Source organism: Hyla sarda, chromosome 3 (genome assembly GCF_029499605.1).
Source record: "Hyla sarda isolate aHylSar1 chromosome 3, aHylSar1.hap1, whole genome shotgun sequence".
Classification (NCBI taxonomy): domain Eukaryota; kingdom Metazoa; phylum Chordata; class Amphibia; order Anura; family Hylidae; genus Hyla; species Hyla sarda.
In genome coordinates this window covers 248,063,743-248,089,830 of record NC_079191.1, presented here as the reverse complement: position 1 = coordinate 248,089,830, position 26,088 = coordinate 248,063,743, and the positions used below count along the sequence as shown (strand labels likewise).

General features: G+C 40.6%; 1 protein-coding gene and 1 long non-coding RNA gene across 3 annotated transcripts in view; one reads left to right on the top strand and one right to left on the bottom strand.

Moving 5' to 3' along the window:
* Window positions 1–3,833: 3,833 nt before the first annotated feature.
* On the bottom strand, window positions 3,834–16,845 carry LOC130360727 (uncharacterized). Of its 2 annotated transcripts, none has more exons than XM_056563295.1 (8): window positions 16,241–16,843; window positions 12,601–12,874; window positions 9,537–9,674; window positions 8,369–8,626; window positions 7,808–7,899; window positions 7,229–7,410; window positions 6,602–6,771; window positions 3,834–4,541 (listed from the first exon to the last, which is right to left on the bottom strand). In XM_056563295.1, exons 1-8 carry the CDS (start codon window positions 16,523–16,525, stop codon window positions 4,363–4,365), a joined length of 1,578 nt encoding a protein of 525 aa, XP_056419270.1. In that variant the 5' UTR covers window positions 16,526–16,843; the 3' UTR covers window positions 3,834–4,362. The 2 variants fall into 2 exon arrangements, with proteins under 2 accessions (XP_056419270.1, XP_056419271.1); XM_056563296.1 differs by having other exon boundaries at window positions 4,373–4,541; window positions 6,666–6,771; window positions 16,241–16,845.
* Window positions 16,846–25,029: 8,184 nt separating this feature from the next.
* LOC130362254 (uncharacterized) overlaps window positions 25,030–26,088 on the top strand; it is a 39,277-nt gene continuing 38,218 nt past the window's right edge. Inside the window, exon 1 of the long non-coding RNA XR_008891331.1 lies at window positions 25,030–25,175. This is a non-coding gene — a long non-coding RNA (uncharacterized LOC130362254). The remainder of the gene's footprint in view (window positions 25,176–26,088) is intronic.

Sequence of the window (26,088 nt, the reverse complement as noted above, 5' to 3'; positions counted from 1 at the left end):
ATGTCAACAAAAGTTAGATTTTATTTCCATCATTTACACTTTCAAAATAACAGAAAACAAAAAAAATGGCATCTGCAAAAGTTTGAGCACCCTGCAGAGTTAATATCTTGTACTGCCCCCTTTGGCAAGTATCACAGCTTGTAAATGCTTTTTGTAGCCAGCCAAGAGTCTTTCAATTCTTGTTTGAGGTATCTTTGCCCATTCTTCCTTATAAAAGTCTTCCAGTTCTTTGAGATTTCTGGTCTGTCTGTCACGCACTGCTCTTTTAAGGTCTATCAATAGATTTTCAATTATGTTGAGGTCAGGAGATTGTGAAGGCCATGGAAAAAAACTTCTGTTTACGCCTCTTGATGTAATCCCCCATGGATTTCGAGGTGTGTTTAGGATCATTATCCATTTGTAGAAGCCATCCTCTCTTTAACTTCAGCTTTTTCACCAATGGCAACCATTTAGCATCCAAAAATCTATTTTTCCTTCTACTCATGAGATGTTCCTTGTGCCACTGGCTGCAATACAACCCCACGCTTAACAGTTGGACAGAGGTTCTTTTCATTAAATTCTGTTCCCCTTCTCTAAACGTACCTTTGCTCATTCCGGCAAAAAAGTTCAATTTTAACCTCATCGGTCCACACAACTTATTTCCAAAATGCATCAGGCTTGTCTATATGTTAATTTGCAAAGTTCAAATGCTGATTTTTGTTGTGAGGACGTAGAAAAGGTTTTCTTCTGATGACTCTTCCATGAAGACCATATTTGTACAAGTATCTCTTTATAGTGGAATAGTGTACCACAACTCCAGTGTCTGCCAGATCTTTCTGGAGGGATTGTGCAGTCAAACGTGGGTTTTGAATTGTTTTTCTTGGTCTTCCAGATCATGCTTTAACTTTCACTGATCCTGATGATTGCCATTTCTTAATTACATTCCGAACAGAGGATATTGACATCTGAAAACCTTTTGCTATCTTCTTATAACCTTCTCCAGCTTTGTGAGCGTCAACTATTTTCAGTATCAGATTTCTAGACACCTGCTTAGAAGAACCCATGGAGCTGATTGTTGGGGCAAGGTCAGATGAGTCTGGGCATTTAAAACCTTTGAGATTGACATCGCCTGGTCTTCCCAGATGATGATTGAGAACAATCCATGACACTGGCAGGTCTCAGCCTCGCAAAAGGGACAGGGCACGCTATAAATTTTGCAGGGTGCCCAAACTTTTTTAGTTTTCTGTTATTTTGAAAGTATAAATGATGGAAATAAAATCTAACTTTTGTTGACATATTATAAGAATATATGCCTTTTGGAGATTTTTCCATCTTTGCTTGGCTTCTTTATGCACATTAATACAAATTTTTACCTGAGGTGCCCAAACTTTTGATCCCCACTGTATCCCATCTCATCTTATTCCTCTGAATTATATGTCCATCTTTTGTGTGTGAATAATGTATCTGCTGAGGTTTGGACCAATACACAAGAAGCCACAGGACACTTACCGAACGCCTCTGACTGTTTCCTATATGGCAATAAGAAGTGGTATATATTTCAATACAATTATGACAACCATGTCAGACAAATACCTATAATTCTAGGTCGGCTGCGCATAAATTTTAATCTTTACTTCGTTGTGCATCATTATCGCTACTGGATCCCCAGTATAGTCTTGAAATCTGCATTACACCATATATTCTGCTCAATCATCGCTCCGTGACACTGGACAATTTGATCAGTACATACGGCCTGACTTACCTCGCACACTCACTCCCATCTGCCCGTCAGAAGATGAGGGACGTGCCGTGCATACATAATCGTCCACGTGCCCGGAAGTGAGGTCAGACGCCACTACACCAGTAAGCCAGACATCTCAGGCTCCCTACGCTACTGCAGGGATATCCTCCGGTCTTTAGAGATGCTGTCTGAACCATGAGAAGGATGAGCTTTGTATCTACATAGCTCTGCTTCGTTTCCTTTTCAGGTTGCGATACTGAGCAGGCATTTTCTTTGTGTTTCTTTCTTTCATAGGTGGACTCTGATGGTAGCCTACATGCTCATATACATATGTCCTTTGAGTGAAAGTTTGGTGTCTGCTTAACTGAATGGTGGACCAGCTGCTTCAGGGAAAGCCTTTTTTTAGGATCACTGTTTAAACCTGGATCACATCCAATATTGGATGCTATAGGGAAAGTTCTGTTTTATCTTTACAGGATTACTGTCCACATATATATCAAACCTATATAATTCATTGTGTATATATTTTTGGTCTGGTTATTATTCAGTTATAACTCCCTGATGACACCATCGCTGATTTGATGGTAGAAACACGTTGGTGGTTTATTACTTGTAGCACCTCTGGACTAGCAGGTAGCTAGTAGTTCTATTGAGTGCTTGAACATATAATGGGATTTGTATGCGACCATTAGGCCTGGACCACATAGTATGTCGGTAATATTCAATCACAGTTACTGAAAACACTAACCTCTTAATGACCACCAATCCAAAACTGCTTTCTACATTGACAGGCAGGCTACACAACAGAACTAGTGCAGTGTATTAAAATGTATTATTTTTTTTATACATAAAAATCTCTAATAGGGGACACCTCAGGGTGCCATCGGGGGGGGTACAGTCAATACCCCAGTAAGTGGCCCAGGCTTCCTACTGGCCACATAATTTCCCCTTGATCCCTCTGTGCTATTTCATTCCCTTTTATTACCCTGTGTGCAAATTCATCACCCCCCTCTTTACCACCCCCTGTGCCACATTACTCCCCCCCCCCCCCCCCTTCTCTACTCCCCCTGTTCTTGCCTGGCCAGTAGTCTTGCCTGAGTTGTAATTCTACAAAACTGCTTTCTGGTACTAACTGTAGTGGTAGGGAATAATATCTATATCTATAGCCTGGTGAGGAGCCTGTTAAGAGGTGGTCTACCCCATCACCTATTGTCAGTTGTGCTTTCTGGCACCCAGTTTACCCCATAGGATTACTGCCATGAGTTGGATCATTGTAGTATTACAGGGCACTAAATGGAGTGCACATTGAAAGTTCAGAGAAGACATTTTGTCAGTTTGATTATTTTTAGGCATGTGCCCCTCAATTTTAAGGCTAGTTTAAAATAACCGCTATGCTCCACCACATCAAGCTCTTTTTTTGTGCTTAACGGATCCCAATGACTTTGCATGGGGTCCATCGGGTGTCTTATTTTGGAGGAGTTGAGAGTAGAAAGATACCGGACATGCAGTAATTTTTTCTCCGCTCATCTACTGTCGTAGTATAAGGGAACTCCCCTTGGCAGAGCTTATCAGCAGTGTGAAAGGAGCCCAAGAATATTGCAATCGCAGTAGAACTGGAGGAACTATGACCAGTAGAAATAGCCATCTGGTCTAGGGCTGTGACCCCAGGGGAAAAGGTAGCTCTATGTATTGTTTAGAAAGCACTGTATAGCAGTCTAGAGTTTAATTCAAAATTTGGGAATAGTTTAATAGAGAATCGTACTGGCATTTTATAGACCGTAAATAAGTTACCAAGCCATGATACCAGTCTTCATGGATCATTGTCTTGTGACTTTTACAGAGTTATTTAAAGTGACAAGGGGTCAAATTAAGGCCTAATCACTTTTTAATTGTTGTGACCATAAGATCTCAAAAATAAGATTATTGGGAACAGAGCAGTTGGGGTTTAAAAGTTAGTGGTAAATTAGGAGCCTTCGTAGTATAGGTCACAGAACAGTTCAACATGAAATTGTTATATAGTAAGTGTTCACACTAAATGCTGGGGGAAGGCTATCATGAGTTTATGTAATTCATAAAGACATTTAAGAAAAACACCACCAACAATGTAGTTTATAAGTAGGCATTTATTGCCATGAGATTTTAGGTTTAACACATCTTGTACATAAAAACTCTAGAGTATCAAACTAAATGTACATGGCATTATATCTATTACAGCAAGTGAGAATGATGATCTTACAGAAAGTGTTAAGACATCTTCAGAAAGTGATAAGTTAGGTGCAATGTCAAAGGTTATTAGGAACAAGTGAAAGACCCTACATAAAATCAGTCCCAGAGAAAAGACCTCACTTTGAGCTTAAATTTCTAAAATCCTAATGTATAAAAGATTTAAAAATTAACATTGATCACTAGCTGGCCTGCAGAGTAATAGCAAAGTGCTAAGGCATCCCAACATACCTACATTTTAAAAATTATACCCGATATAAAAAAAGTTTAGGATCTAAAAACCCAAATATACAGCTAAAAATCTGCTAGTATCAGAAGTTTCATATTTACACATTCATTTTTTTTTTTAAACAGCAAAGAATGGGATTTAAAAAGTCCTAAAAGTGCAATTGCATAAAATTAAAAATAAAAGAAAGAACTTAGATCCCAACATAGGCTGCTAAGCTGGCACTGTCATAGATTTGAGAAGCGTAGCTTGCATAAGCACATTCATAAACAAAACCCTTCATGGCATCCATGTAGAGCTGCTGACCAGAATGCAGATACAGCCAGATTAATCTGCTCAAGTGCGCCCCCACTGTATCTCCATGCAGGCTCTCTGAAAAGACAAAGCACAGATCTTAAGGGCCATGTGTGGAACACCAGTAGAAAACATAAAGATGTTCTGTAGTTACAGATACAGAATTAATAAACTTTTCCAAGATGCAAAACATGTTTACAACAACCAGTCCCATGAGTGCTAGTGCCATGTATGCTAAAACTTTGTTAATGATAGCTACCACACCAACTACACATGTAGCTCAAAGTTTTTTTTTTTTGGTCTACAAATTTAGGTGAAACCTTTTAATTAAAAGGGCCAGTTGGCCACACCATGTATACATGATTTCATGTGAAGTGACTATGTTGCAGAAATAATGCCACTAAAGCATTCTTGCCAGCATGGTGCTGCCTGTGCAGCTCTTTACTCAGTTTATAGGTTAAAGGGGTACTCCGCTGCTCAGAGTTTGGAAAAAACTGTTCCGAATGCTGGAGCTGGGAGCTCGTGATGCCCCCTCAATGCAAGTTTATGGGAGGGGGCGTGACAGTCATGATGCCCCCTCCCATAGACTTGCATTTAGGGGGTGGGCGTGACATCATGAGAGGGCAGGGCTATGTCAAGCTCCTGACACCAGCTCCAGTGTTTGGAACAGTTTGTTCCAAACGCTGAGCAGAAGAGTACCCCTTTAACAGAATACATCTTTTTATGCATTTAACCTCCATGTATAGTGCTATCTATCTGACAATACAATTATGAGCTCCACCATATTTCCATCCTTGTTAGCATGGACATTGTAATTGGTTTACTGGGCCTGGTGTCTACATTAGCTTTTTTGTTATGTAACTAATGCTGTGTGGGCAGCTAGAGAGCGTAAATATGGTTGATGCTCTGCAGTGCAAGAGTAGGACTGAGGCTCAGTGTACATCAGTGTGCAGGAGAGTGATTCTGCATTAGGGACAGAGGGCCTGATGCTGCTTCACATGGTACAGGAACTCCCTTCATCTTTATCCCCTTGTGCCATTATTCTAACCTCCCTCTGATCCTCCTTTTTGCCATATCAGATAATGGCACAAGGGGATTAAAGGGTACCTCTCATCAAATAAACTTCTGATATATTTTAGATTAATGAATGTTAAATAACTTTCCAATAGAATGTTAATGAAAAATATGCTTCTTTCTATTGTATTTTTCCCCGATCACTCCTGTCAGCAAGCATTTCTGACTCATGCTGGAGTCCTAAACACTCAGAGCTGCCAGCCTGCTTTGTTCACAGCCAGGATGTGAACAAAGCAGGCTGGCAGCTCTGAGTGTTCTCCTTTGTGAACAAAGCAGACTGGCAGCTCGTAGTGTTTAGGACTCCACCATGAGTCTGAAATGCTTGCTGCCAGGACTGGTAGGGAGACCCCTAGTGGTCATTTTTTCAAAGTGGAAAATTAAATAGAAAGAAGCCTATTTTTTTAATAACATGCAATTGTAAAGTTATTCTGCATACATTAATCTATAATATATCAAAAGTTTTTTTGATGAGAGGTACCCTTTTAGTATCGCATTAGTATAAAGGTAAGCATATGCCATTATGAAATTAAGTAATTTTATGATTATGTGTATACTTTAACCGTTTGGGTGAAAAGGTTGAGAACCACTGCTGCAGTGTGCCTACACAGCTTGGGGGCTAGTGCTAGATATATGTAGTCACCTGATGTGACAGTAAATACTTTATGTTGATGTAATTCATAAGAAACTGGAGTCCTTAACAGAATTTGTGATCATAGACACATTTGTAGGGTAACTAAGGCACTAAAGGTATTGTGGCTCAGTTGAGAACCGTGACCATATTGCTGTGACACTATGTAAACTGGTGTTGGGTAAAGTTGTTCTGTCACAACTGAACATTTGCAATTGTTTTTACAGGGGAACCACATAAAAAGGGCAGAAAACCATTACACCTAATGCCAGTTACGGACAACTCTTTATACTAAGGTGTACTGGTAGAATTTGGTTTCTCTGCAATGCATGTGTACTAAAACAGAAACCTGAGCAGAACTTGCAATATACCTGCATAGGATAGGTCTACCATTAAGGTTTGTATAAGAATTGTCTTTTACAAGACATCGGGTTACCTTCATATATTTTTGTGTCATATTCCAGCAGCTGGAAGAGGCTTTGTGGGAGAAGATTGCTCACCCAGAAATTCTCTTCTTGAAGGATCCAGTTGTTTATTAGTTGCTTTCTGAACAAAAAGCCTTTGATTTGATCTAGATAGAGAGAATCTCCAGTGGCCATGAACATCCTACAGGAACAGAATATTAAAGAGTGGGATTTTGCCACAAAAAAAAAAAAAAAAAAATTATATTTTATGTATATTATCCCATACACCAAATGGCATTTCCTCAGTTCTAGCACAGTGCAGAACCAAGATATTAAGCATGTGTCCAGCATCACAGTTTAAAATATACTGTATATAGGTCTATAACAAAAATGGCCATGGAGTGGCAATAAATACATACAGGACATATTGTATCATAAAGCCAAGTTGTTTCATTTCTCCTATTGAATGACCCCCCCCCCATGGCAAACAAGTGCCAAAACTTTTTTTGTCTTCATTTCAGCAGGTTTAATTTTGCTGTATGCAAAAACAGTTAACTACGCCATTGTGCGCAACAAACTAAATATGGGGAAAAATAAATAAAAACACATTTAAACAGAAAGACAGTATAAATGCACACAGATTATACACATCCGTGTACCTGTAACATGGGAGTACGTCAATTATCTTCCAGTTCACATAGTTGCCAGCAATTTTCTCAAGGCTGCAGATTCTGGACATTTGGACTTTTGCTGCCATCCAGAACTGATCATGATTAACCAAGGAAACTTTGATCTCATGTTTCAGCATACGGTACACTCCATCTAATGCGTCTTTGTAGACCTTGAAAACAAGTTAGGAATACGTTTCCAGTTAGAGTATATGGGTATCTTAAAGACAATGGGGGAGATTTATGAAAACCTGTCCAGAGGAAAAAGTTGCCCATAGCAACCAGATAGCTTTTCCCCATTTTTGAAAATTCCTCTGGTTGGTTGCTATGGGCAACTCAGCAACTTTTTCCTCTGGACAGGTTTTGATGAATCTCCCGTAATGCCCCTGATTTACTGTTGTAAACCTGACCTGCTTTTGTTGGGTTATACACTAATTCTACAAGCCCATAAAGGGGCGTGGCCAGACAAGGGGGGGGGGGGGGTTTACAAACCAACCCATGTACTATTGAAGTCACAAATACCTATAGCTGAAAGTCTGAACAAGGAAAGCCATTTAAATACAGATATACCTTCTTTTGTTTAAATCTTCCCCATTTACGACCAAGTATCCAAGCCAGAAGAGATCTGCACATCGAGAAGTAGTTCTCAACCGTTTGAATACCTAAACAAAAATCACAAGAGTAGTGTCCTTTCTGCATGCCAAAGGTCTGACCAACACTAAGATATACTCTACCCTGAAAGGTATTGTTAGAATGTCCATCACAAACTATTCACCTCTTAAGATATGCTCACATGTGGAAGGATTGTTGCCAAAGCTTCTGTGACGGGGCCTTGCATTAATTCATGCACATGATTCAGAAACCACTCCTTTTACATTATAAGCCACAACCGCTATCAAAATAGAAACTCAGGATTTATTTTTATTTTTTATTCTTATTTTACTGTACTGTCAGTGAACGATTCTGCCATATGGTATACCAACACCCTGTGGCCAAAATGTGTGAAGCCATTCTAAAATATCATAATTTGACTCCTGCTTTCACTCATGTTATATGACTAAATCTTCCTTGTTCTGTAAGGGGGGGGGGGAATAAAAAAATTTAACTTCAAAAAATGAATTGCATTTTCACCTATGTTTTCATCTCCGTTGGCCAGCTTTCCATTCCAGAAGTCTTCTGTTATGTTATGAAGAGATGCAAGATACTTGACGTTAGAGTCTGTAGAACCCCAATGAGATACTTTCTTGCCATCATACCTTTGCCACCACAAGTAAATTCGCTGTAGCTGTTTTGCACATGATTTTGAGAGTCCAAAGAGCCAATAGGAAAATAGCCACTGGAAACAGTTTGTTTTGTATTGACAATAAAGCCACTCTAGATCATCATGGCCTAAATAGACAAAAAAAAAAAAAAACACATTGCTAAACTCATGTGCAGGGAGATTCAGATAGTTCAGATGGTTTCATCCGAGTCGGTTCATTCAAGGCAGTTCTATATTTTTTATATTTTCCAGGAAAAATGAGGGCAAGATATTTGTGTCTAATGTTTCAACAGGTCTTGGTTGAGGAATATGGAGGAAAAAAAAAAAGGAAGAATTTTCCTGGCTTCTTAAATACAACCATATTTAGGAAGACTGTGTGCAGAAGCCCAAGTCTAAGGGTACATTCACATTGGGTTATGCTACCATTCATTTTAAAAGGGTCTGCTGAAAATCTGTACTAGTGGCAGATTTGCAGATTGCCAGCAGGCCCATGAAGTAAATGGCAGAGTAACCCACTGGGAGTTACAATTGGATGAACACTTATATAAGACCGTGCAGACTCTAAACCAATACACGTTTCATTGGATGTAGTATATAAAAAAGGGGGGGGGAAAAAAATGTATTTATTATACACACACTTAATATATAATCATCCTACAGATTATTAACCCATCAGAAAAACAAATGAATGTGGCATAGGGGGACAGATTAGGTCAAGAGAGAGAAGCTTGTAGTAATAATTTGGAGGAGTAGACAAGGTTATATAGTCCAGGATATAAAGTGCTACATAGTAACTATTTAGGAGCTTGCTATATTAACCACTTCAGTCACATATAAATTGGAAAAATCCTCCTGAAAAGGCCCCTTTTTTTAATTGCAGATTTTAAATGCATGTCTTTAGTAAACAGATGGAGTAACGGTACATGAAGTAAATAACCCTTTTTTTAGTCAAAATGGGTATAATTTTTCGCAGCAGTCACTTTTTTCGTGTGTGGCCTTGTGTGTACTAATATATATATTTTTTTTATCAATACTTACATTCAGAACTTAGTTTTTTCAGCACGTGTGATTGCAGATTTGGGTATTCCCTATGGTGCAAAAGTGCCAAGTTATGTAGTTCCTTCCACTCATATTTGTAAACAGTGTCCTGAACTTCTTCCAAAGACTCCTCTGTAACTGAAAACAATAGCACATATTTAGGGGTCAATGATATTGCAACAGTAGAGTCATAAAGGTTTGCATGCCTGTTTACCAGTGCAAAAAAAAAAGTGTACACGTTTCTTGCACAAGCCCTTTTGCAACTTGTGTTTTTGCTCAAATTTAGCTTTTTTTTAGTTTTCTGGTGAGTAAGTACAATTTTTTTTCTGAAGGGTCCACTTCCGATTTTTGGATTATACTGAGCCAAATCCTGCAATGCGAAACCAGCCACAGAGTACTAAGGTGAGAGGAAGTAAGGTTAAGAAATGACAGGTGGTCAGTAAAGACAATTGGCAAGTCCCAGTGGTCAGTGACCAAGTTGTGTGTCTAGCAGACTCCTTTAAGTTGATCTGTTAGTTGAGTTGATCTGCAAATTAGAGCTAGGGACAAAACCAGGTATTTATTCAGCTCCAGCACACACAGGATTCACAGCGCCCAGCCGAACACTGTATAATGAGGTCCCTGGACAAGCTAGACAGGTAAGATAAGCACAGAATCCCCATCCCCAGCCTATTTCTTTCAATACCACAGGTCAATTCAATATCATACAAACTTAGTTTTGGCTTCAAAAAGGTGCAGCAAGAACTGCACTATTTAAAAGGAGAAAAGCTGCACAAAAAAAAACAAAAAAAAAAAAAAAACACACCTTTAACTCACCTTACGTTCCCCTGATATCGGCGTCCCATTCTTCCGATGCTGCTTGGCTTCCTGCTTCTTAGGCTTGGAACGTCACACTGCAGTCAGTGATAGGCTGAGCACAGTCATGTAAGGAGCCTAGGCCCCACCTTCTCCCTGCTGCCCAGGTACCTTACACGATTGTGCGCTCAGCTTATCTGGACATCGCTGAGGCCGGCGATACGCTAAGTGCACTGTGCCCAAGAAGCAGGAAGAAGACCAGCACTGGATGACCGGGATGCAGATATCGGTGCAACAGGGGAACGTAGGAAGGAGAGTTAAAGTTGTGTTTTTTTAATTTTATAGTTTTTGCAGCCCAGGCACAAGAGAAGGGAAAAGTTTTGTGCTGCATTCCTCTTGCATTGGTGTCATTTATCTCGTATGGGCAAATTTGAACTACTTTGACAGTATAGACTATACTGAATGGCTGAGTCTGTGAAAAGCTTGTCAGACGATCACTTGCTTAACCATCAACCTACTTTTTTTAAATGTGTATGGCAGGGACGTGCACACATAGGGGTAAAAGGGGGCTGGGCTGGCTCTTTTCCTCACCTGCCCTTAGTGCCCTCACAAAAGGAGGTGCTGACTCAGGGTGACAGGTGCAGTAAAAAGGATCCGTTGCTGGGGAGATTTGTATGTGGTTTAATGGAGGGTGCTGTGCCCTCCCTGCAGCAAGGGGCGCCACTCACCCTGTCATTATCTGCCATTTCTCTGCTTCTCTCCACACAGAGGAGACAGGAGCAGCGGAGGCAGAGAGAAGCCCCGCCCACTGCATGTCCAGACACAAAATTCAGTCTATGCAGAGGGGGATGGAGCTGTAAGTGATTGTGTATATATGTGAGTGAATGTATGTCAGTGTGTTTGTATGATGTGTGTGTGTGTGTGTATATATATTTATTTATTTATATTGGAACATTATATATTTTTATGTATTCTGGCACTGTGTATAGAACCTTAATGGTGGCACAGTATATAGTTAATTAATGGTGGCACAGTATATAGGGAATTAATAGATGAATGGTGGCACAGTATATAGGGAATCAATAAATGAATAGTGACAGTATATAGTTCATTAAGGAGGGTAAGGTATATAATTAAAGAGAAACTGACAGGCTGTTTACTCGCACTAAACCCAATACACTAGGTTACAGTGCAGGAGAACAGGAGAAAGATAATGTCATACTTACTAAATGTGGACCAGCCGTTTTCTAGGTATTTCCCCACATTGCTAGTATGCGAAGTCAGTCTTGTGCGCAATGGAGGCGGAGCTTCCCTGCCTCCATCCTGTATTCTGTGCTATGCCCGGCCGTCTTTGTATATTTAGAATTCTTTTTTCTCCAACTCTTGTATATTGTAGCATGTAAGCATATATAAGTGTGGTGTCCATCTCTTCAGTGTAAGAACCAGAGCTGTGTGGAGATTCCTGTATAAGGTGGGTGCTGGGTGACTGGTTATGGGTGCTGGGTGATTGGGGATGGGTGAGGCCGGGTACAGTGCACGTTCTGTCATATAGAGGTCAGACCGGGGAGATTTATTAAAACCTTTGCAGAGGAAAAGTCCTCTACAAAATGAAAAACAATCTGATTGGTTGCTATGGGCAACTGCACCGCTCTCTCTACACAGGTTTTGATAAATCTCTATAATACAGTATATTATAGGGCAGCTGTCACATGTTTTCTGTAAATAAGACTGACAGCACAGCCAAAGTGTATATACACATGGCAGACCTCAGAGAAACTGTTCTTGACTATTTTACAAAAACACCAACTTTTATGGGGATAGGAATGTGGAGGAGGCCCGGCCGGGAGTCTGGCAGATGTTTTATACATCATGAGAACTGCCCTCTTTTTTACTTGAGCCCCTGCCCTCCAAAATGTCTGTGCACGTCCCTGGTGTATGGCTACCTTTAGGCTGGGTTCATACCACGGAATCTCCAGCCAGAATTTCTACCGAAGATCCTGAGGGCAGCACTAGAGCCGCATTGCCTTTCCATAGACGGCATAGCATTTCTGAGCAGATCCACCAAAAGAATGTTCACCGACACATTTTGGTGTGGGACACCATCCTCAGGGCCCCAGTAAGGGACTACTGAAAATGTCACAACTGTTCAGTTATATTAGCATAAATAAACAGCACATATTATACACACATATACCCACCATATTCCTGCAGAGGGGTAGTGCTCTTTAACAGGAACCTTCCAGAGTTTGCCAAAATTTCTGAAATTTACCTTCATGTTTTTCATCAAGAAGATCTTTCGTGATTCCCCAGATTTCTTCAATTTCATGTGCAGGGAGCTGGACAGGGGGGAGCGGGACCATTTCTTCTAGGGTAAGCCACTGCACCCAATATTTTTTGGGAGGAACTCCAGAGAAAAACAAGTCCTGTAATTGTCGGTTATAAGGCAGAGTCCTGTACAACTTCTTCCACATGTATATAAGCTTAAAGGAGTCTTTAGGGGTGCAGTCAGCACAGCCTGTTCTAAAACCAGAACCAAAAGCAACCTAAAAAGGAAAAAACAAAAAAAAAAAACAAACAAAATAAGATTACGTCAACACCAAAACACTCAGTGTACATTCACAAGAAAATCCTAGATGGGAGTCATTGCCTTCTGGAAGGTCTTGTAGTTCTGCGCACTACCAGTAAAACGGGGAGGGAAAAACAAAACAAAAACACAAACCACCACACAAACACACAATCCTTTAGCTCACAATAAACCACCATATAAACCTCATCAAGTACAGCATGACATCGTTCACCAGCTGCTCCTTATTATGCCATTGTGGGCAATATGGGTTCAAATTTAAAAAAAATACAGATGACCGCACCTTCGCATATTCAAATATTAGGGTATGTTCACACGTACAGGATCTACTTCAGCTGATTTCCCTACTCACTGAAGTCAATATGTAGAAAAATCAGCTGCAGAAAATATGCAGCAGATACTGTACCCTAAGAATCTTACATAAAAAAAAAAAAACACATGACAGGAGCAGAGCGATTAATAGATCGAACCCCAAAATATATTCCAAAGCCTGTAAAATCTATTAAATACAAGAATTACAATAGCCAATGGTGCATTCACACCAGATTAGCAATTGTAGATTTTAAGTGTTTCATGGCTTTGCAAAATCCACAGTTGCGGATCCGCAATTGCAGGATTTACATCTTCAACACAGCAAATCCTGTGTGTGAATACACCCTAAGGCTGTTTTTTTATTTTTTTATTTCTTATTACTACCTGTTTTTTTGCTAATATGACGAGTTTGTGCTTTTATAAAACCAAAATAGAGCCTATGATGTAGGTTCTGTTAGGCTAGGTTCACACTACGGAATTTCCGCCTGCAATTCCGCTTTGAAATTGTTGCCAGAAATTCCACTTACTAAAATGTATAGTGTAGTGAATGGGTTTCCGCTCACAAATTCACATTCCAGAAGTGGAATTTGTGAATGGAAAATCCGCTTAAAATTTTTTGCCTGAAGAATGGCTTTGCTCATTCTTCAGGCGGAAATACTTGCTGAACACATTGCAGTCTATTGGAGACTACAGTGTCCGTGTGGTCCTAGCGCCGACTGATTCAGTCAGCGCTGGCCGCACTCACTCTGGGCGGAAGTTTTCTGCCTGGAGATTCCGCAGTGTGAACCTAGCCTAAGGGTTTTATTCGCACGGCAGAGTTTCCTCAAGCGGAATTCCTCCTCAAATGAAAGCCCAATACACTTTAGGAGTCCACACTCCTGCAGAATTTCCACTTGGATTCCACACAAAATCCGCAGAAGCGGAATTGGGGCGGATGAGTGGAATTCTGTTGTGTGAATAGACCCTTATGCAGCCTACATTTCCCATGAATCCTCTGGCTTTGGTAGTAGATTACAGCTGGTCATCCCATCAGGCTGCTAGTGCTGGCGATCACCCAGGTGAACTTAGTTTTTGCAGTGATTTTCCAAAGTCTTAAAGATTACAGTTTTTTCCTCTGTATGTTATCCAATTGCTTTAAAGGGGTACTCCACCCCTGAACATCTTATAGGGGATAAGATGTCTGATCACAGGGTCCCGCCGCAGGCCAGCACTCCAACATTCTGAACATTATGGATAGAGAATGTGATGTCTAGGGGAGGAGTAACCTTTTCAAAGCATTGTGAGATCTCTACCATACATACTGTAATGTGCACACAATTAAAGGGGTTGTCCCTCCTCCCTGATTGAGTTTTCTGGCCAACTCCTTTCTGTCTGCGACTGCATTAGGGGCCAGAAGCAGCCGAAGAGATGACGTTAGTCTGCACTACTACCATTAATGAAAACTACCGGAGTGGTGAACAGCGCAGTCCCGTCACAATGCTCATGGACAGCATTTTTACCATGGTTTTTGTTTCCACTACACAGAGAATGCTCATGTGTCTCAATCCATGGAGAAAATGCATGTTAGACAACAGAAAGCCAGTGTGAACCCAGCCTTACGGCAATATTATCCCCACTGCATACAGTGATCCCTCAACTTACAATGGCCTCTACATACAATAGTTTCAACATACAATGGTCTTTTCTGGATCATTGTGACTTGAAACCAGACTCAACATACAATATACAGACAGTCCAGATCTGTGAATCATGTCAATGGCTGGAAGAACCGACCAATCAGAATGGAAATTTACACCTGTACTACTGAAGTGCATGCACTGACTGGTGTCTGGTAGCGCCCCCTACAGTACAGGGAGGTATTACATGTTCTGTATTACTCTTTACCTGTGCCAGGGTTATCTGCTCCTTTGGACACCAGGTAAGGGCGGCTACATTTTGCGTGTACTGTACAGGACCCTGAAGAAGCTCCTGTCCTCTATATAGACCAGTCTTTCCCAACCAGCGTGCCGCCAGCTGTTGCAAAACTACAACTCCCAGCATGCCTGGACAGCCGAAGGCTGTCCAGGCATGCTGGGAGTTGTAGTTTTGCAACAGCTGGAGGCACCCTGGATCGGAAAGACTGACAGACAGTAATTTACAGCTCCCAGCAGATCTTTCTTACTTTTATATGTAAGGATTTGCTTTATCTATATTAGTTATCTATCTATTTAATCCTCACTTTTTCCTATTTTTGGATGACATGTTGGTGGCTTCAGAACCAATTACCAGGTTTCCATAGAGTTCTGGTCTCAACATACAATGGTTTCAACATACACTGGTCGTCCTGGAACCAATTAATATTGTAACTTGAGGGTCTACTGTACTATAGAAAAGCAGCAAGAAAAAGCCATAGTGTACACGGAGCAGCAGAATCCCATTGAGATCAATATGGGATTCTGCTTGGAATTCATTTGGATAAGAAGATGTATAGTGGGCAGGGGCCCTTAGGCTGGGTTCACACCACGTTTTGTTAAATACGGTCCCTGTATACGGCTGGGAGGAGGGGTGGGCGGGGCTTAATCGCGGCACCCGCACTCAGCCGTATTCGGGAACTGTATTTAATGCATGTCTATGAGCCGACCGGAGTGAACCGCAGCCTCCGATCGGCTTCGTTTTCGGCCGTATGCGGTTTCCCGACCATAGGCAAAAACGTGGTCGACCGCGTTTGGATGGAGAAGAGTGGTCGTAGGATCTGTCCTTCCCAGGCACTAACACATGGCTGCCAGATGGGACCTTGCAATAAAGATGGCACCTGGACTTGCTACTTTCCACAGGTGCCCCCCACAATTAGCCACAAGTCCCAATCACCAATCATTTCTGTTAAGTTCAGGTACCACAAGCCACTAGTGCCACATGTAAGAGCACCCCCTACCAACAGCATTTCAGTAACCATGGTGATTCCATTCACTTGCCACAAAAGCCAAAATTCTTTGTGAGGAGACACTACTGGCCAGCTTCCTGCCACCACACCCACCATGCAGTGCTTGGCCCAGAGGCTGTCTGTGCTGCTGATCCGGTACAATGTGCTGCACACCGCACTGACGCGGAGCAGAGAGAACGGGTCGAGGAGATCCAAGATCAGCAGCAGGACTTCATCGCTCATGTCGAGCAGTAATCGGCAGGGGGCGCTCGTCATCCCGTCTTGTCTATCTAGCGCCCCGTCATGCTCTGGCGCTTCCCTCCACTTGTCGTCAGGCCGCGGAGCCGTACACTTGTCCGGCCATGTGTGATCCCGCTCGGCTCTGCTCTCCCCCTCCATCCCTGTGATTAGACACTGACTAGAGTCAGCTGCACATGCACGCTTATAACGCTCAGGACTGCACCAACACTGCCCAGGGGGAGGGACTGGGACCTCATCCAGAGAGTCCTAAAACTCATAGACAAGTGGGGAGATTTATCACAATCTGTGAAAAAACATACGTGGTGCAGTTGCCCATAGCAACCTATGAAATTATTTCATTTTAAAAAGGCCTCTGAAAAACGAAAGAAACAAACTGGTTGCTATGGGCAACTACATTACTTTTGCTCTGCACAGGTTTTGATAAATCTCCCCCAAAGGTCACAAGGAAGCAGCAAAAAGAACAAGAACAGGTGTGATGGCAAGGATGAAACCAATGGTAAATGTATATATAAATATATATATAAATAATAACACTGCATAAATATATAAATAAATAATAACACTGCATAAATATATAAATAAATAATAACACTGCATAAATATATAAATAAATAATAACACTGCATAAATATATAAATAAATAATAACACTGCATAAATATATAAATAAATAATAACACTGCATAAATATATAAATAAATAATAACACTGCATAAATATATAAATAAATAATAACACTGCATAAATATATAAATAAATAATAACACTGCATAAATATATAAATAAATAATAACACTGCATGTGGCCAGATTTCAGCAGAGTTAATCTTTACATCCTTTGGCTTTTTCTTCACTTTTCAATGCCTTTCTTGGGCTCAGTAGCAGTTTTAACCTCTTAGGGACATCAGGTTTTTTATTTTTTGCACTTTTGTTTTTTCTTCCTCCACCTTTTAAGGATGCAGGGTTTTTCCGTTTTTGCACTTTCGTTTTTTCCTACTCACCTTTTAAAAATCATAACCCTTCCAATTTTGCACCTAAAAATCCATATGATGGCTTATTTTTTGCACCAACAATTCTACTTTGCAGTGACATCAGTCATTTTCCTCAAAAATCTATGGTGAAAGGGGAAAAAATATCATTGTGCGATGAAATTGACGATAAAACGCCATTTTGTAACTTTTGGGGGCTTCCGTTTCTAAACAATTCATTTTTCATTAAAAATGACACCTTATCATTATTCTGTAGGTCCATACGGTTAAAATGATACCCTACTTATATAGGTTTGATTTTGTCGCACTTCTGGAAAAAATCATAACTACATGCAGGAAAATGTATACGTTTAAAATTGTCATCCTCTGACCCTAGAAATTTTTTATTTTTCAGTGTACGGGACGGTATGAGGGCTCATTATTTGCGCCGTGATCTGAAGTTTTTAGCGGTACCATTTTTGTATTGATCGGACTTTTTGATCGCTTTTTATTCATTTTTTCATGATATAAAAAGTGACCAAAAATATGTTATTTTGGACTTTGGAATTTTTTTGCCCGTACGCCATTCACTGTGTGGTTTAATTAATGATATATTTTTATAGTTCGAACATTTACGCACACGGCGATACCACATATGTTTATATTTATTTTTATTTACATTTTTTTTTAAATGGGAAAAGGGGGGTGATTTGGACTTTAGAGTTAAATGGCATTTATTTACTTTTTTTTTGCAGTGTTATAGCTCCCATAGGGGGCTATAACACTGCACACACTGATCTTTTACCCTGATAGCTTTGCATCTCAGGCTTGGAGCAATCAATCGCCGAAGGGACACGCCGAAGGAAGGTAAGAGGACCTCCGCTCTTGTCCCAGCTGATCGGGACACCGCATTTTCACTGCGGTGGTCCCAATCAGCCCCACTGAGCAGCTGGGAATGTTTCACTTTCGTTTGAGACGCAGCGTTCAACTTTGTCTAAAGGATTAATATCGCGCGGCACCGCGATTGCTGTCGCGCGCTATTAGCCCCGGGTCCTGGCTTCAGATACATGCTGGGACCGACCCGATATGACACGGGGTCACCGCGTGACCCCACGTTATATTGTGGGAGCCGGCCAAGGACGTAAATATACGTCCTTGGTCATTAAGGGGTTAATAGCCTAAATACTTTAAATTTCCCACCTACAGACCCATATGAGGGCTTGTTTTTTTGCCACCAATTGTCCTTTGTAATGACATTGTACCGCATAAAAAATTTAATGGGGCAAAATTGAAAAAAGAAAAAAAAATTGCCATTTTTCTGCTTCTACACAGTGCACTTTAGGTCCATTTGATTATAAAGATATAAGATTTATTTTATTTTACTACTTAAACAAAAAAAATAATAAATAATTAAAAAAAGATAACGCTTTGCATGACAAATTAGTATGCTTTAAATGTGACCCCCTATAACACTTTTGTATTTCCGTATATGGTGATATATATGAGGTTTTTTTTTTTGTGCTTTTATATGCTTTTAATTGGCACCATTTTTGCTTTAACCTGCTAAGGATGCAGGGTGTAAATTTATGCTCTTGAAGTCCAGGACTTAAAATGTTTTTGCCCGGAATACCCCTTTATCCCCTATCCAAAGGATAGGGACTAAGATGTCTGATCACAGGGGACCGTCCGTTGGGACTCCCCGTGATCTCCCTGCAGCACACGCATTCTATGCGGGAGCTGCGTCTCCAGTTTCGGAAACCTCTGGGTTTCCGGGACTGGGGATGTGACGTCACACCACACCCCCTCCATTCATGTCTATGGGAGGGGGTCATCACGCCCCCTCCCATAGACATGAATGGACGTCACGTCCCCAGTCCCGGAAACCCGGAGATTTCCGAAACTAAAGACGCAGCTCCCGCATAGAATGCGGGTGCTGCAGGGAGATCGCTGGGAGTCCCAACGGACGGTCCCCTGTGATCAGACATCTTATTCCCTATCCTTTGGAGGTTTCCGAAACTAAAGACGCAGCTCCCGCATAGAATGCGGGTGCTGTAAGGAGATTGTGGAGGGTCCCAGCAGTGGGCCCCCCGCGATTAGACATCTCATCCCCTATTCTTTGGATAGGGGATAAAATGTTTTTGCCCGGAATACCCCTTTAACACACCAAGGCAAAAATGTACGCCTTATTACATTAAGTGACTTTGAAACAAGCACAGAAGCTGCGATGGCTTCATCACAGTAACTGTCAGCTACCATCAGTCCCTCACTGCTAATGACTATGGCGTCTAAAGGGTTAATGACGGGTAGCAGAAGGATTGCCACTGTCCATCATTTACCCTTTGGATGCCGTGATCAATGCCAATCATGGCATCTAAAGTGTACAATCAACCATCCAGGCTAGCTTAGGGGTCTTATCTGACCCCTGCGACGTGACTGCAGGGGTCAGAAAAGGTAAAATGGCTCGTGCCACCTGCTCAGCTCTTCTGTGATGCTGCATAGGAAATCCAGGCTGTATCCGTGGATCACCAAAAGCATAGCTTTGAACAGTGAATGCAATCTAATGACTGCATGAAAAAGTCCCCTATGGGAACTTCAAAACTGTAAAAAAAAAAAAAAAGTTTCAAAAATGATATAAAACCCCCTCCCCTAATAAAACAATAAATCACCCTTGTTTTCCCATTAAAAAATAAATAAAAAAATTTAAATTGCTGCATGCATAATTGTTCGGAATATTAAAATGTAACGTTTTTGGTCCCACGCGGTGTTTTGCTATACACGTTTATTCCCTTTGTGTGTATTGGAACTAAACCAAAAAAGGGAGGAAAAAAAGCAAATTGGACATAATGTCACACCAAACTCCAAAAATGGGCTGGACAAAATTATTGGCATCCTTAACTTATACTTGGTTGCACACCCTTTGGAAAACATAACTGAAATAAGTTCTTTCTATAACCATCAATAAGCTTCTTACACCTCTCAGCCGGAATGTTGGACCACTCTTCCTTTGCAAACTGCTCCAGGTCTTTCTTATTGGAAGGGCGCCTTTTCCCAACAGTAATTTTAAGATCTCTCCACAGGTGTTCAATGGGATTTAGATCTGGACTCATTGCTGGCCACTTCAGAACTCTCCAGCACTTTGTTGTCATCCATTTCTGGGTGCTTTTTGACGTATGTTTGGGGTCATTGTCCTGCTGGAAAACCCAAGATCTCAGACGCAAACCCAGCTTTCTGACACTGGGCTGTACAGTGCGACCCAAAATCCATTGGTAATCCTCAGATTTCTGGATGCCTTGCACACATTCACGGCACCCAGTGCCAGAGGCAGCAAAACAACCCCAAATCATCATTGAACCTCCACCATATTTCACTGTAGGTACTGTTTTTTTTTCTTTGTAGGCCTCATTCCATTTTCGGTAAACAGTAGAACGATGAGCTTTACCAAAAAGCTCTTTCTTGGTCTCCTTTATCCACAAGACGTTTTCCCAGAAGAATTTTGGCTTACTCTAGTTCATTTTGGCAAAATGTAGTCTTGCTTTTTTATGTCCCTGTGTCAGCAGTGGGGTCCTCCTGGGTCTCCTGCCATAGCGTTTCATTTCATTTAAATGTCGACGGATAGTTCGCACTGACACTGATGCTCCCTGAGCCTGCAGGACAGCTTGAATGTCTTTGGAACTTGTTTGGGGCTGCTTATCCACCATCCGGACTATCCTGCGTTGACAACTTTCATAAATTTTTCTCTTCCATCCATGCCCAGGGAGATTAGCTACAGTGCCAGGGGTTGCAAACTTCTTGATAATATTGCGCACTGTGGACAAAGCCAAATCTAGATCTCTGGAGATGGACTTGTAACATTGAGATTGTTGATATTTTTTTCCAAAATTTTGGTTCTCAAGTCCTCAGACAGTTCTCTTCTCTTTTTTCTGTTGGCACACACAGACACACAATGCAAAGACTAATTGAACTTCTCTCCTTTTTTCTGCTTTCAGGTGTGATTTTTATATTTCCCACACCTGTTACTTGCCCCAGGTGAGTTTATAGGAGCATCACATGCTTGAAACAATCTTATTTTTCCACAATTTTAGTCCAATGTGTATTTTTTATTTTATACTATTTCATTTTATACAGATATATTTTAGTCATTTTCATAACATCAGAGAATATCTGCAAGGGCCCTGCAGTTAACACTCACTGTTGAAAATATGTTTATAGTCTTTTTCCAGATAAATGTATCTATTTTTTTTAAATACTGTAAAACCAGACTGAGCAGATACTTTTTTTTTACTATATACTAGGTTTCACTCACAGAAACCAGAAGGACAATTGAGGACAGTGTAATCCCTCTACCACTTACTGTATATTCCCATACATATTCTCTCTTTACACCGATGCAAACTATAAAAATGAAAGTACTGTATCTCTTCAAGACCAGACTGGAGGACAGTGTAAACCCCTCTTTTTCCTACATTCAGTTTTTTGCATTTTATTAGCATTATTTTATTAAAAACATGGGACAAAGGGAGCGATTCAAATATTTAACAATTGGTTTACACATTTTTATTTTATTACATTTTTTTACATTTTTTTTTAGACTATTACATGCACCCTAAATAAAACAATGTGTTCCTTACCCCAATTCCTGAGATATAGCACAATCTTGCAATATGCACGCATTATAGACCTTTCGCACCTCAGGCTGACACTAAGGCCCTCATTTACTATTGCAAACCCGATATGTTTTGTCGGGTAGTGCGCCAGATTCTGTCGCATTGCGGCAGAAATTCTGTCTGTGCCAGAATTTGCGCCAGAATTGAAAAACCTAACTCTCCATTTTGCGAAGAAAACCCCAAAAAGGGGTGTGGCTGCTGGGAAAGGGGGCGTGGTCTCCAAAAAGGGGCGTGTTCCTGACATTTTCACAAAAACCCAACATATTTACTATAAGGTTCCCACAGAAAATGTGGTGGATTTCAGCTGAGGAAAACCAGACAGATCAGAGCATGTGTATAAAAAAGCAAAGTGTAGGGAAAGTGGAAAATGTAGGGGAACCTTAGTAAATACGGTGGAAAATAAATTGTAGGGAATTAAAACCCACAAAGAAACCTCCACTCCACTCTTAGTAAATCAGGGCCTATATATCTTGTGTTTTAGCATCTGGGCTATGCATGGCTTTTTGCTGAGGAACCCTATTGTTATCTTTATATAAAAGGAAATGTGTAGATGTTTTTCTATACATAATATGGGAGATTCTCAAAAACGACTGTAATTTCTGTTCCATCGATATTATTCTCACCTTTTTTATTTTCTCCTCACATTTTCAAAGGTCTTTTGTGCTGCTTTGAAAATGTGAAAATATATGAAAATTCATTTTGGCGCCACTTTTGTTTTTTCTTTCGCGCCAACCATATTGGATTTTTTTGTGCCAAAATTGCCGAGTTCGGCACCAAATTTTAGATCCCAGAAAATTCTGGCGGAAACATCTCACAAAAAATTCCATGGTTACTAGTGCCCAGACAAGCGATAACTGTATAAATAAAACATTTCTGAGCTTAAAGGGGTACTTCCGTGGAAAACTTTTTTTTTTTTTTAAATCAACTGGTGCCAGAAAGTTAAACAGATTTGTAAGTTACTTCTATTAAAAAATCTTAATCTTCCAGTACATTTTAGGGGGTATATACTACAGAGGAAATGCTTTTCTTTTTGAATTTCTCTTATGTCATGACACAGTGCCCTCTGCTGACCTCTGCTGTCCATTTTAGGAACTGTCCAGAGCAGGAGAAATTCCCCATAGCAAACATATGCTGATCTGGACAGTTCCTAAAATGGACAGCAGATGTCAGCACAGCAGAGAGCACTGTGGTCATGACATCAGAGAAATCCAAAAAGAAAATAATTTCCTCTGTAGTAAACAGCCCCTAAAAAGTACTGGAAGGATTAAGTTTTTTTTTAAAATAGAAGTAATTTACAAATCTGTTTAACTTTCTGGCACCGGTTAATAAAAAAAAAAAAAAAGTTTTCCATGGGAGTACCCCTTTAAATGTGAGTGCAGATGCAGTGACCAATAAAAAAAAAATAATACATTTTAATAACATTTTTCAATAATAATTATTTCTTTTTTTTTTATAATTGCTTAAATAAGAAAATATCATGTAAAGCAGACAATATACATGGACACGCCCACTTTTACAAAAATGACATGAACAGTGTAAACCGTGGCACAAAGCACTTTAAAAATGTGGTCGATATTTTTCGTGCAAAACTTTTTTGGTGTGCAAAATTCTTTGAGAATCTCCCCCAATGTTTTGAAGTAATTTTTAATTCACCTCTTTTCTACTGTATATATTTTTGTTTGTAGTGAGTACTTTACAGTGATGATGCATCATTTTAGGGATTTAGGCAGGACAGAAGGGTAAGCATGAGGGCACACTGAGTGGTGAGATGACAGTTGAAGTGGGGGCGCTCTTATTAGGGCAGAACCTCCGCTGTTAGGCAGGGACAGACAATAGAATGACAGTTTAAGGGATGGTTCTTTGTATAAAATTTTTTGCCCTCATAAACATATTTCTCGTTAGACAATTATGGAATGGGACATCTGATGAATGAGAACATAGTAACATAGTTCATAAGGTTGAAAAAAGACCAGAGTCCATTAAGTTCAACCTATAACCCTAATGAGTCCCTACTGAGTTAATCCAGAGTAAACACAGTTACTTCAGTCTCACTACTTCTGATATGTGATTTACCAATTTGATCTCCATGTTATACAACTACTATTTCTTGATTATTTTTTATATCGACTGCCCATTTCAATAGAAGCTTAGAAAAAGAAAACACAGAGATGGCGCTCTATAGTGCTGTTAGTAGGATGTGGAACAATAGGTATGCTCACCTTTGTATGTTGTGCTGGCAGGCACAACACTGATTAAAGCATTCAACATCGGAGTGTTCGTGGGAGCAGCTGGCCTGTCGGTACCCGATCTGTACTGGGGTGTGGGGTGTTCCCGGCAAGCAGTGCCCCTAAAAACTGACCAGGTAGCATTTCTCCAATAAGTCTAGACAGTGCATTGGCTGCAGTAAGCGAAATATTTATTTGTATATAAGTTTAGACAACGTGTTTCGAAAGGCAAAGTCCTTTTTTCTTCAGGTTCCATTCACTCACTGCACGTCAATGTCAGCTTATCTCAAAGCAATTTTTTTTAAAAATGTATTTGTTTTCATGTCCATCATCCACATCAATATTTATCATACATTCTTATATTGTACATCAATGCTGAGGGGTGGGGGGCCAGGGGGCAATTGGGTATGGGCCGGCCTAGGGCAGAACAAAACTAAAATAAGATTAAGGGGTCTGAGGGAGGAGGGAAGAGGAACCTGGACGGCATTTGGGTTGAGGGGTGTAACAAAGGGAGGAAGACTTAGGGGTCTGGGGAGGGGGGGGGGCAGAGGAGCTGGTAGGTAGACTTAGGGGTCTAGAGTGGGGATAGAGGGGTTTGAAGGAGGACAAGGATGGAGGAGCTGGGAGGAGGACAGAGGAGTCGGGAGGAGGATGCTGCCGGGGTGGGATTCAGCCAAACTGAGAAGAAACAGTATGTGGCAGTATTAATATGATGGGTTCAGTGTCTGGCAGTGTTATATTAAGTATTTTCTTTTTATAGAGGATGAGGATCTGCTGACAAAGTGAGGAGCCAACAATGTCCACGTGTCAGACTCTGCAGAGAAGATGTAGCTGGAAGAAGTCCTGGTGCCTGGACCAACAAAGAACACATCACTCAGGTCACTGAGATCATTGTATAGTCTCCTGACTGTCCCATCAGAGCTGTAGTCACTTGTAAGTTTGAAATCACAGTTAGAAATAGTGAAACGGTACTCCAATCTGTGGCTCTGCAGCTGTTACAAAACTACAGCTCCAATAATGCCTCAGGCTCTCCAGACATGATGGGAATTGTAGCTTTACAACAGCTGGACAGCCACTTGAAATGAGGTGATTGGTCAGGGTCCCAGCAGTCGGACCCCCACCGAAAAAATGGGCTGTGTATTCTAAAATGCCCAGGCCTATTTTTGGTCCCAGTCTGGCCCTGTTACGATTACTATTGCACTGTATTTCTATATGTTTAAATGCATATCTAGTAAAAGTTAAAAAAATATTTTTTTTTTTTTTTACCATTATATAGTAAGTAAGATAGATGAGATCTGTCATATGCAAATTAATCCTTTACTGCACTGGAAGACTATTTGCACCTCTGACACTGTCCCCTGGGTCCTGTTCACGCCACCTTACGTATCAATATTCATCTCCTTTCCAGATGTGAGGGTAATGTACTAATGTGTATGGTTCTGTTGTTGGGCTGTACCTGTGTTCTCTTGCCTACTAAGTATATTTTTTTGTGCAGTTTATGTGTAGAAATTTACACCCGCTGCTGACTGCAGTGAAAATGAAAAGCCTATTTATAAGACTGGTTTATGTAGTCAATCATTACTTAAGAACCAACACTTATAATTGTTTACTCAAATGCACAAGAGGACTTCCATGGGTCCTCACTGATGAACAACACAATCCATTCTTCATAAAGTGTTTATTATAATTTTATACCAATTTACAGGCATTACATTGCCACAGTCAGTCCATTTAGGTGCATGCAAATATCAAAAAACAGAGAAGGGTTTGTTTTAATAATGCAGGACCTGTATGGTTGTCACTTTTGGTTCAGATTTTCACAATTACGGCAACAGAAGTGTGCTTT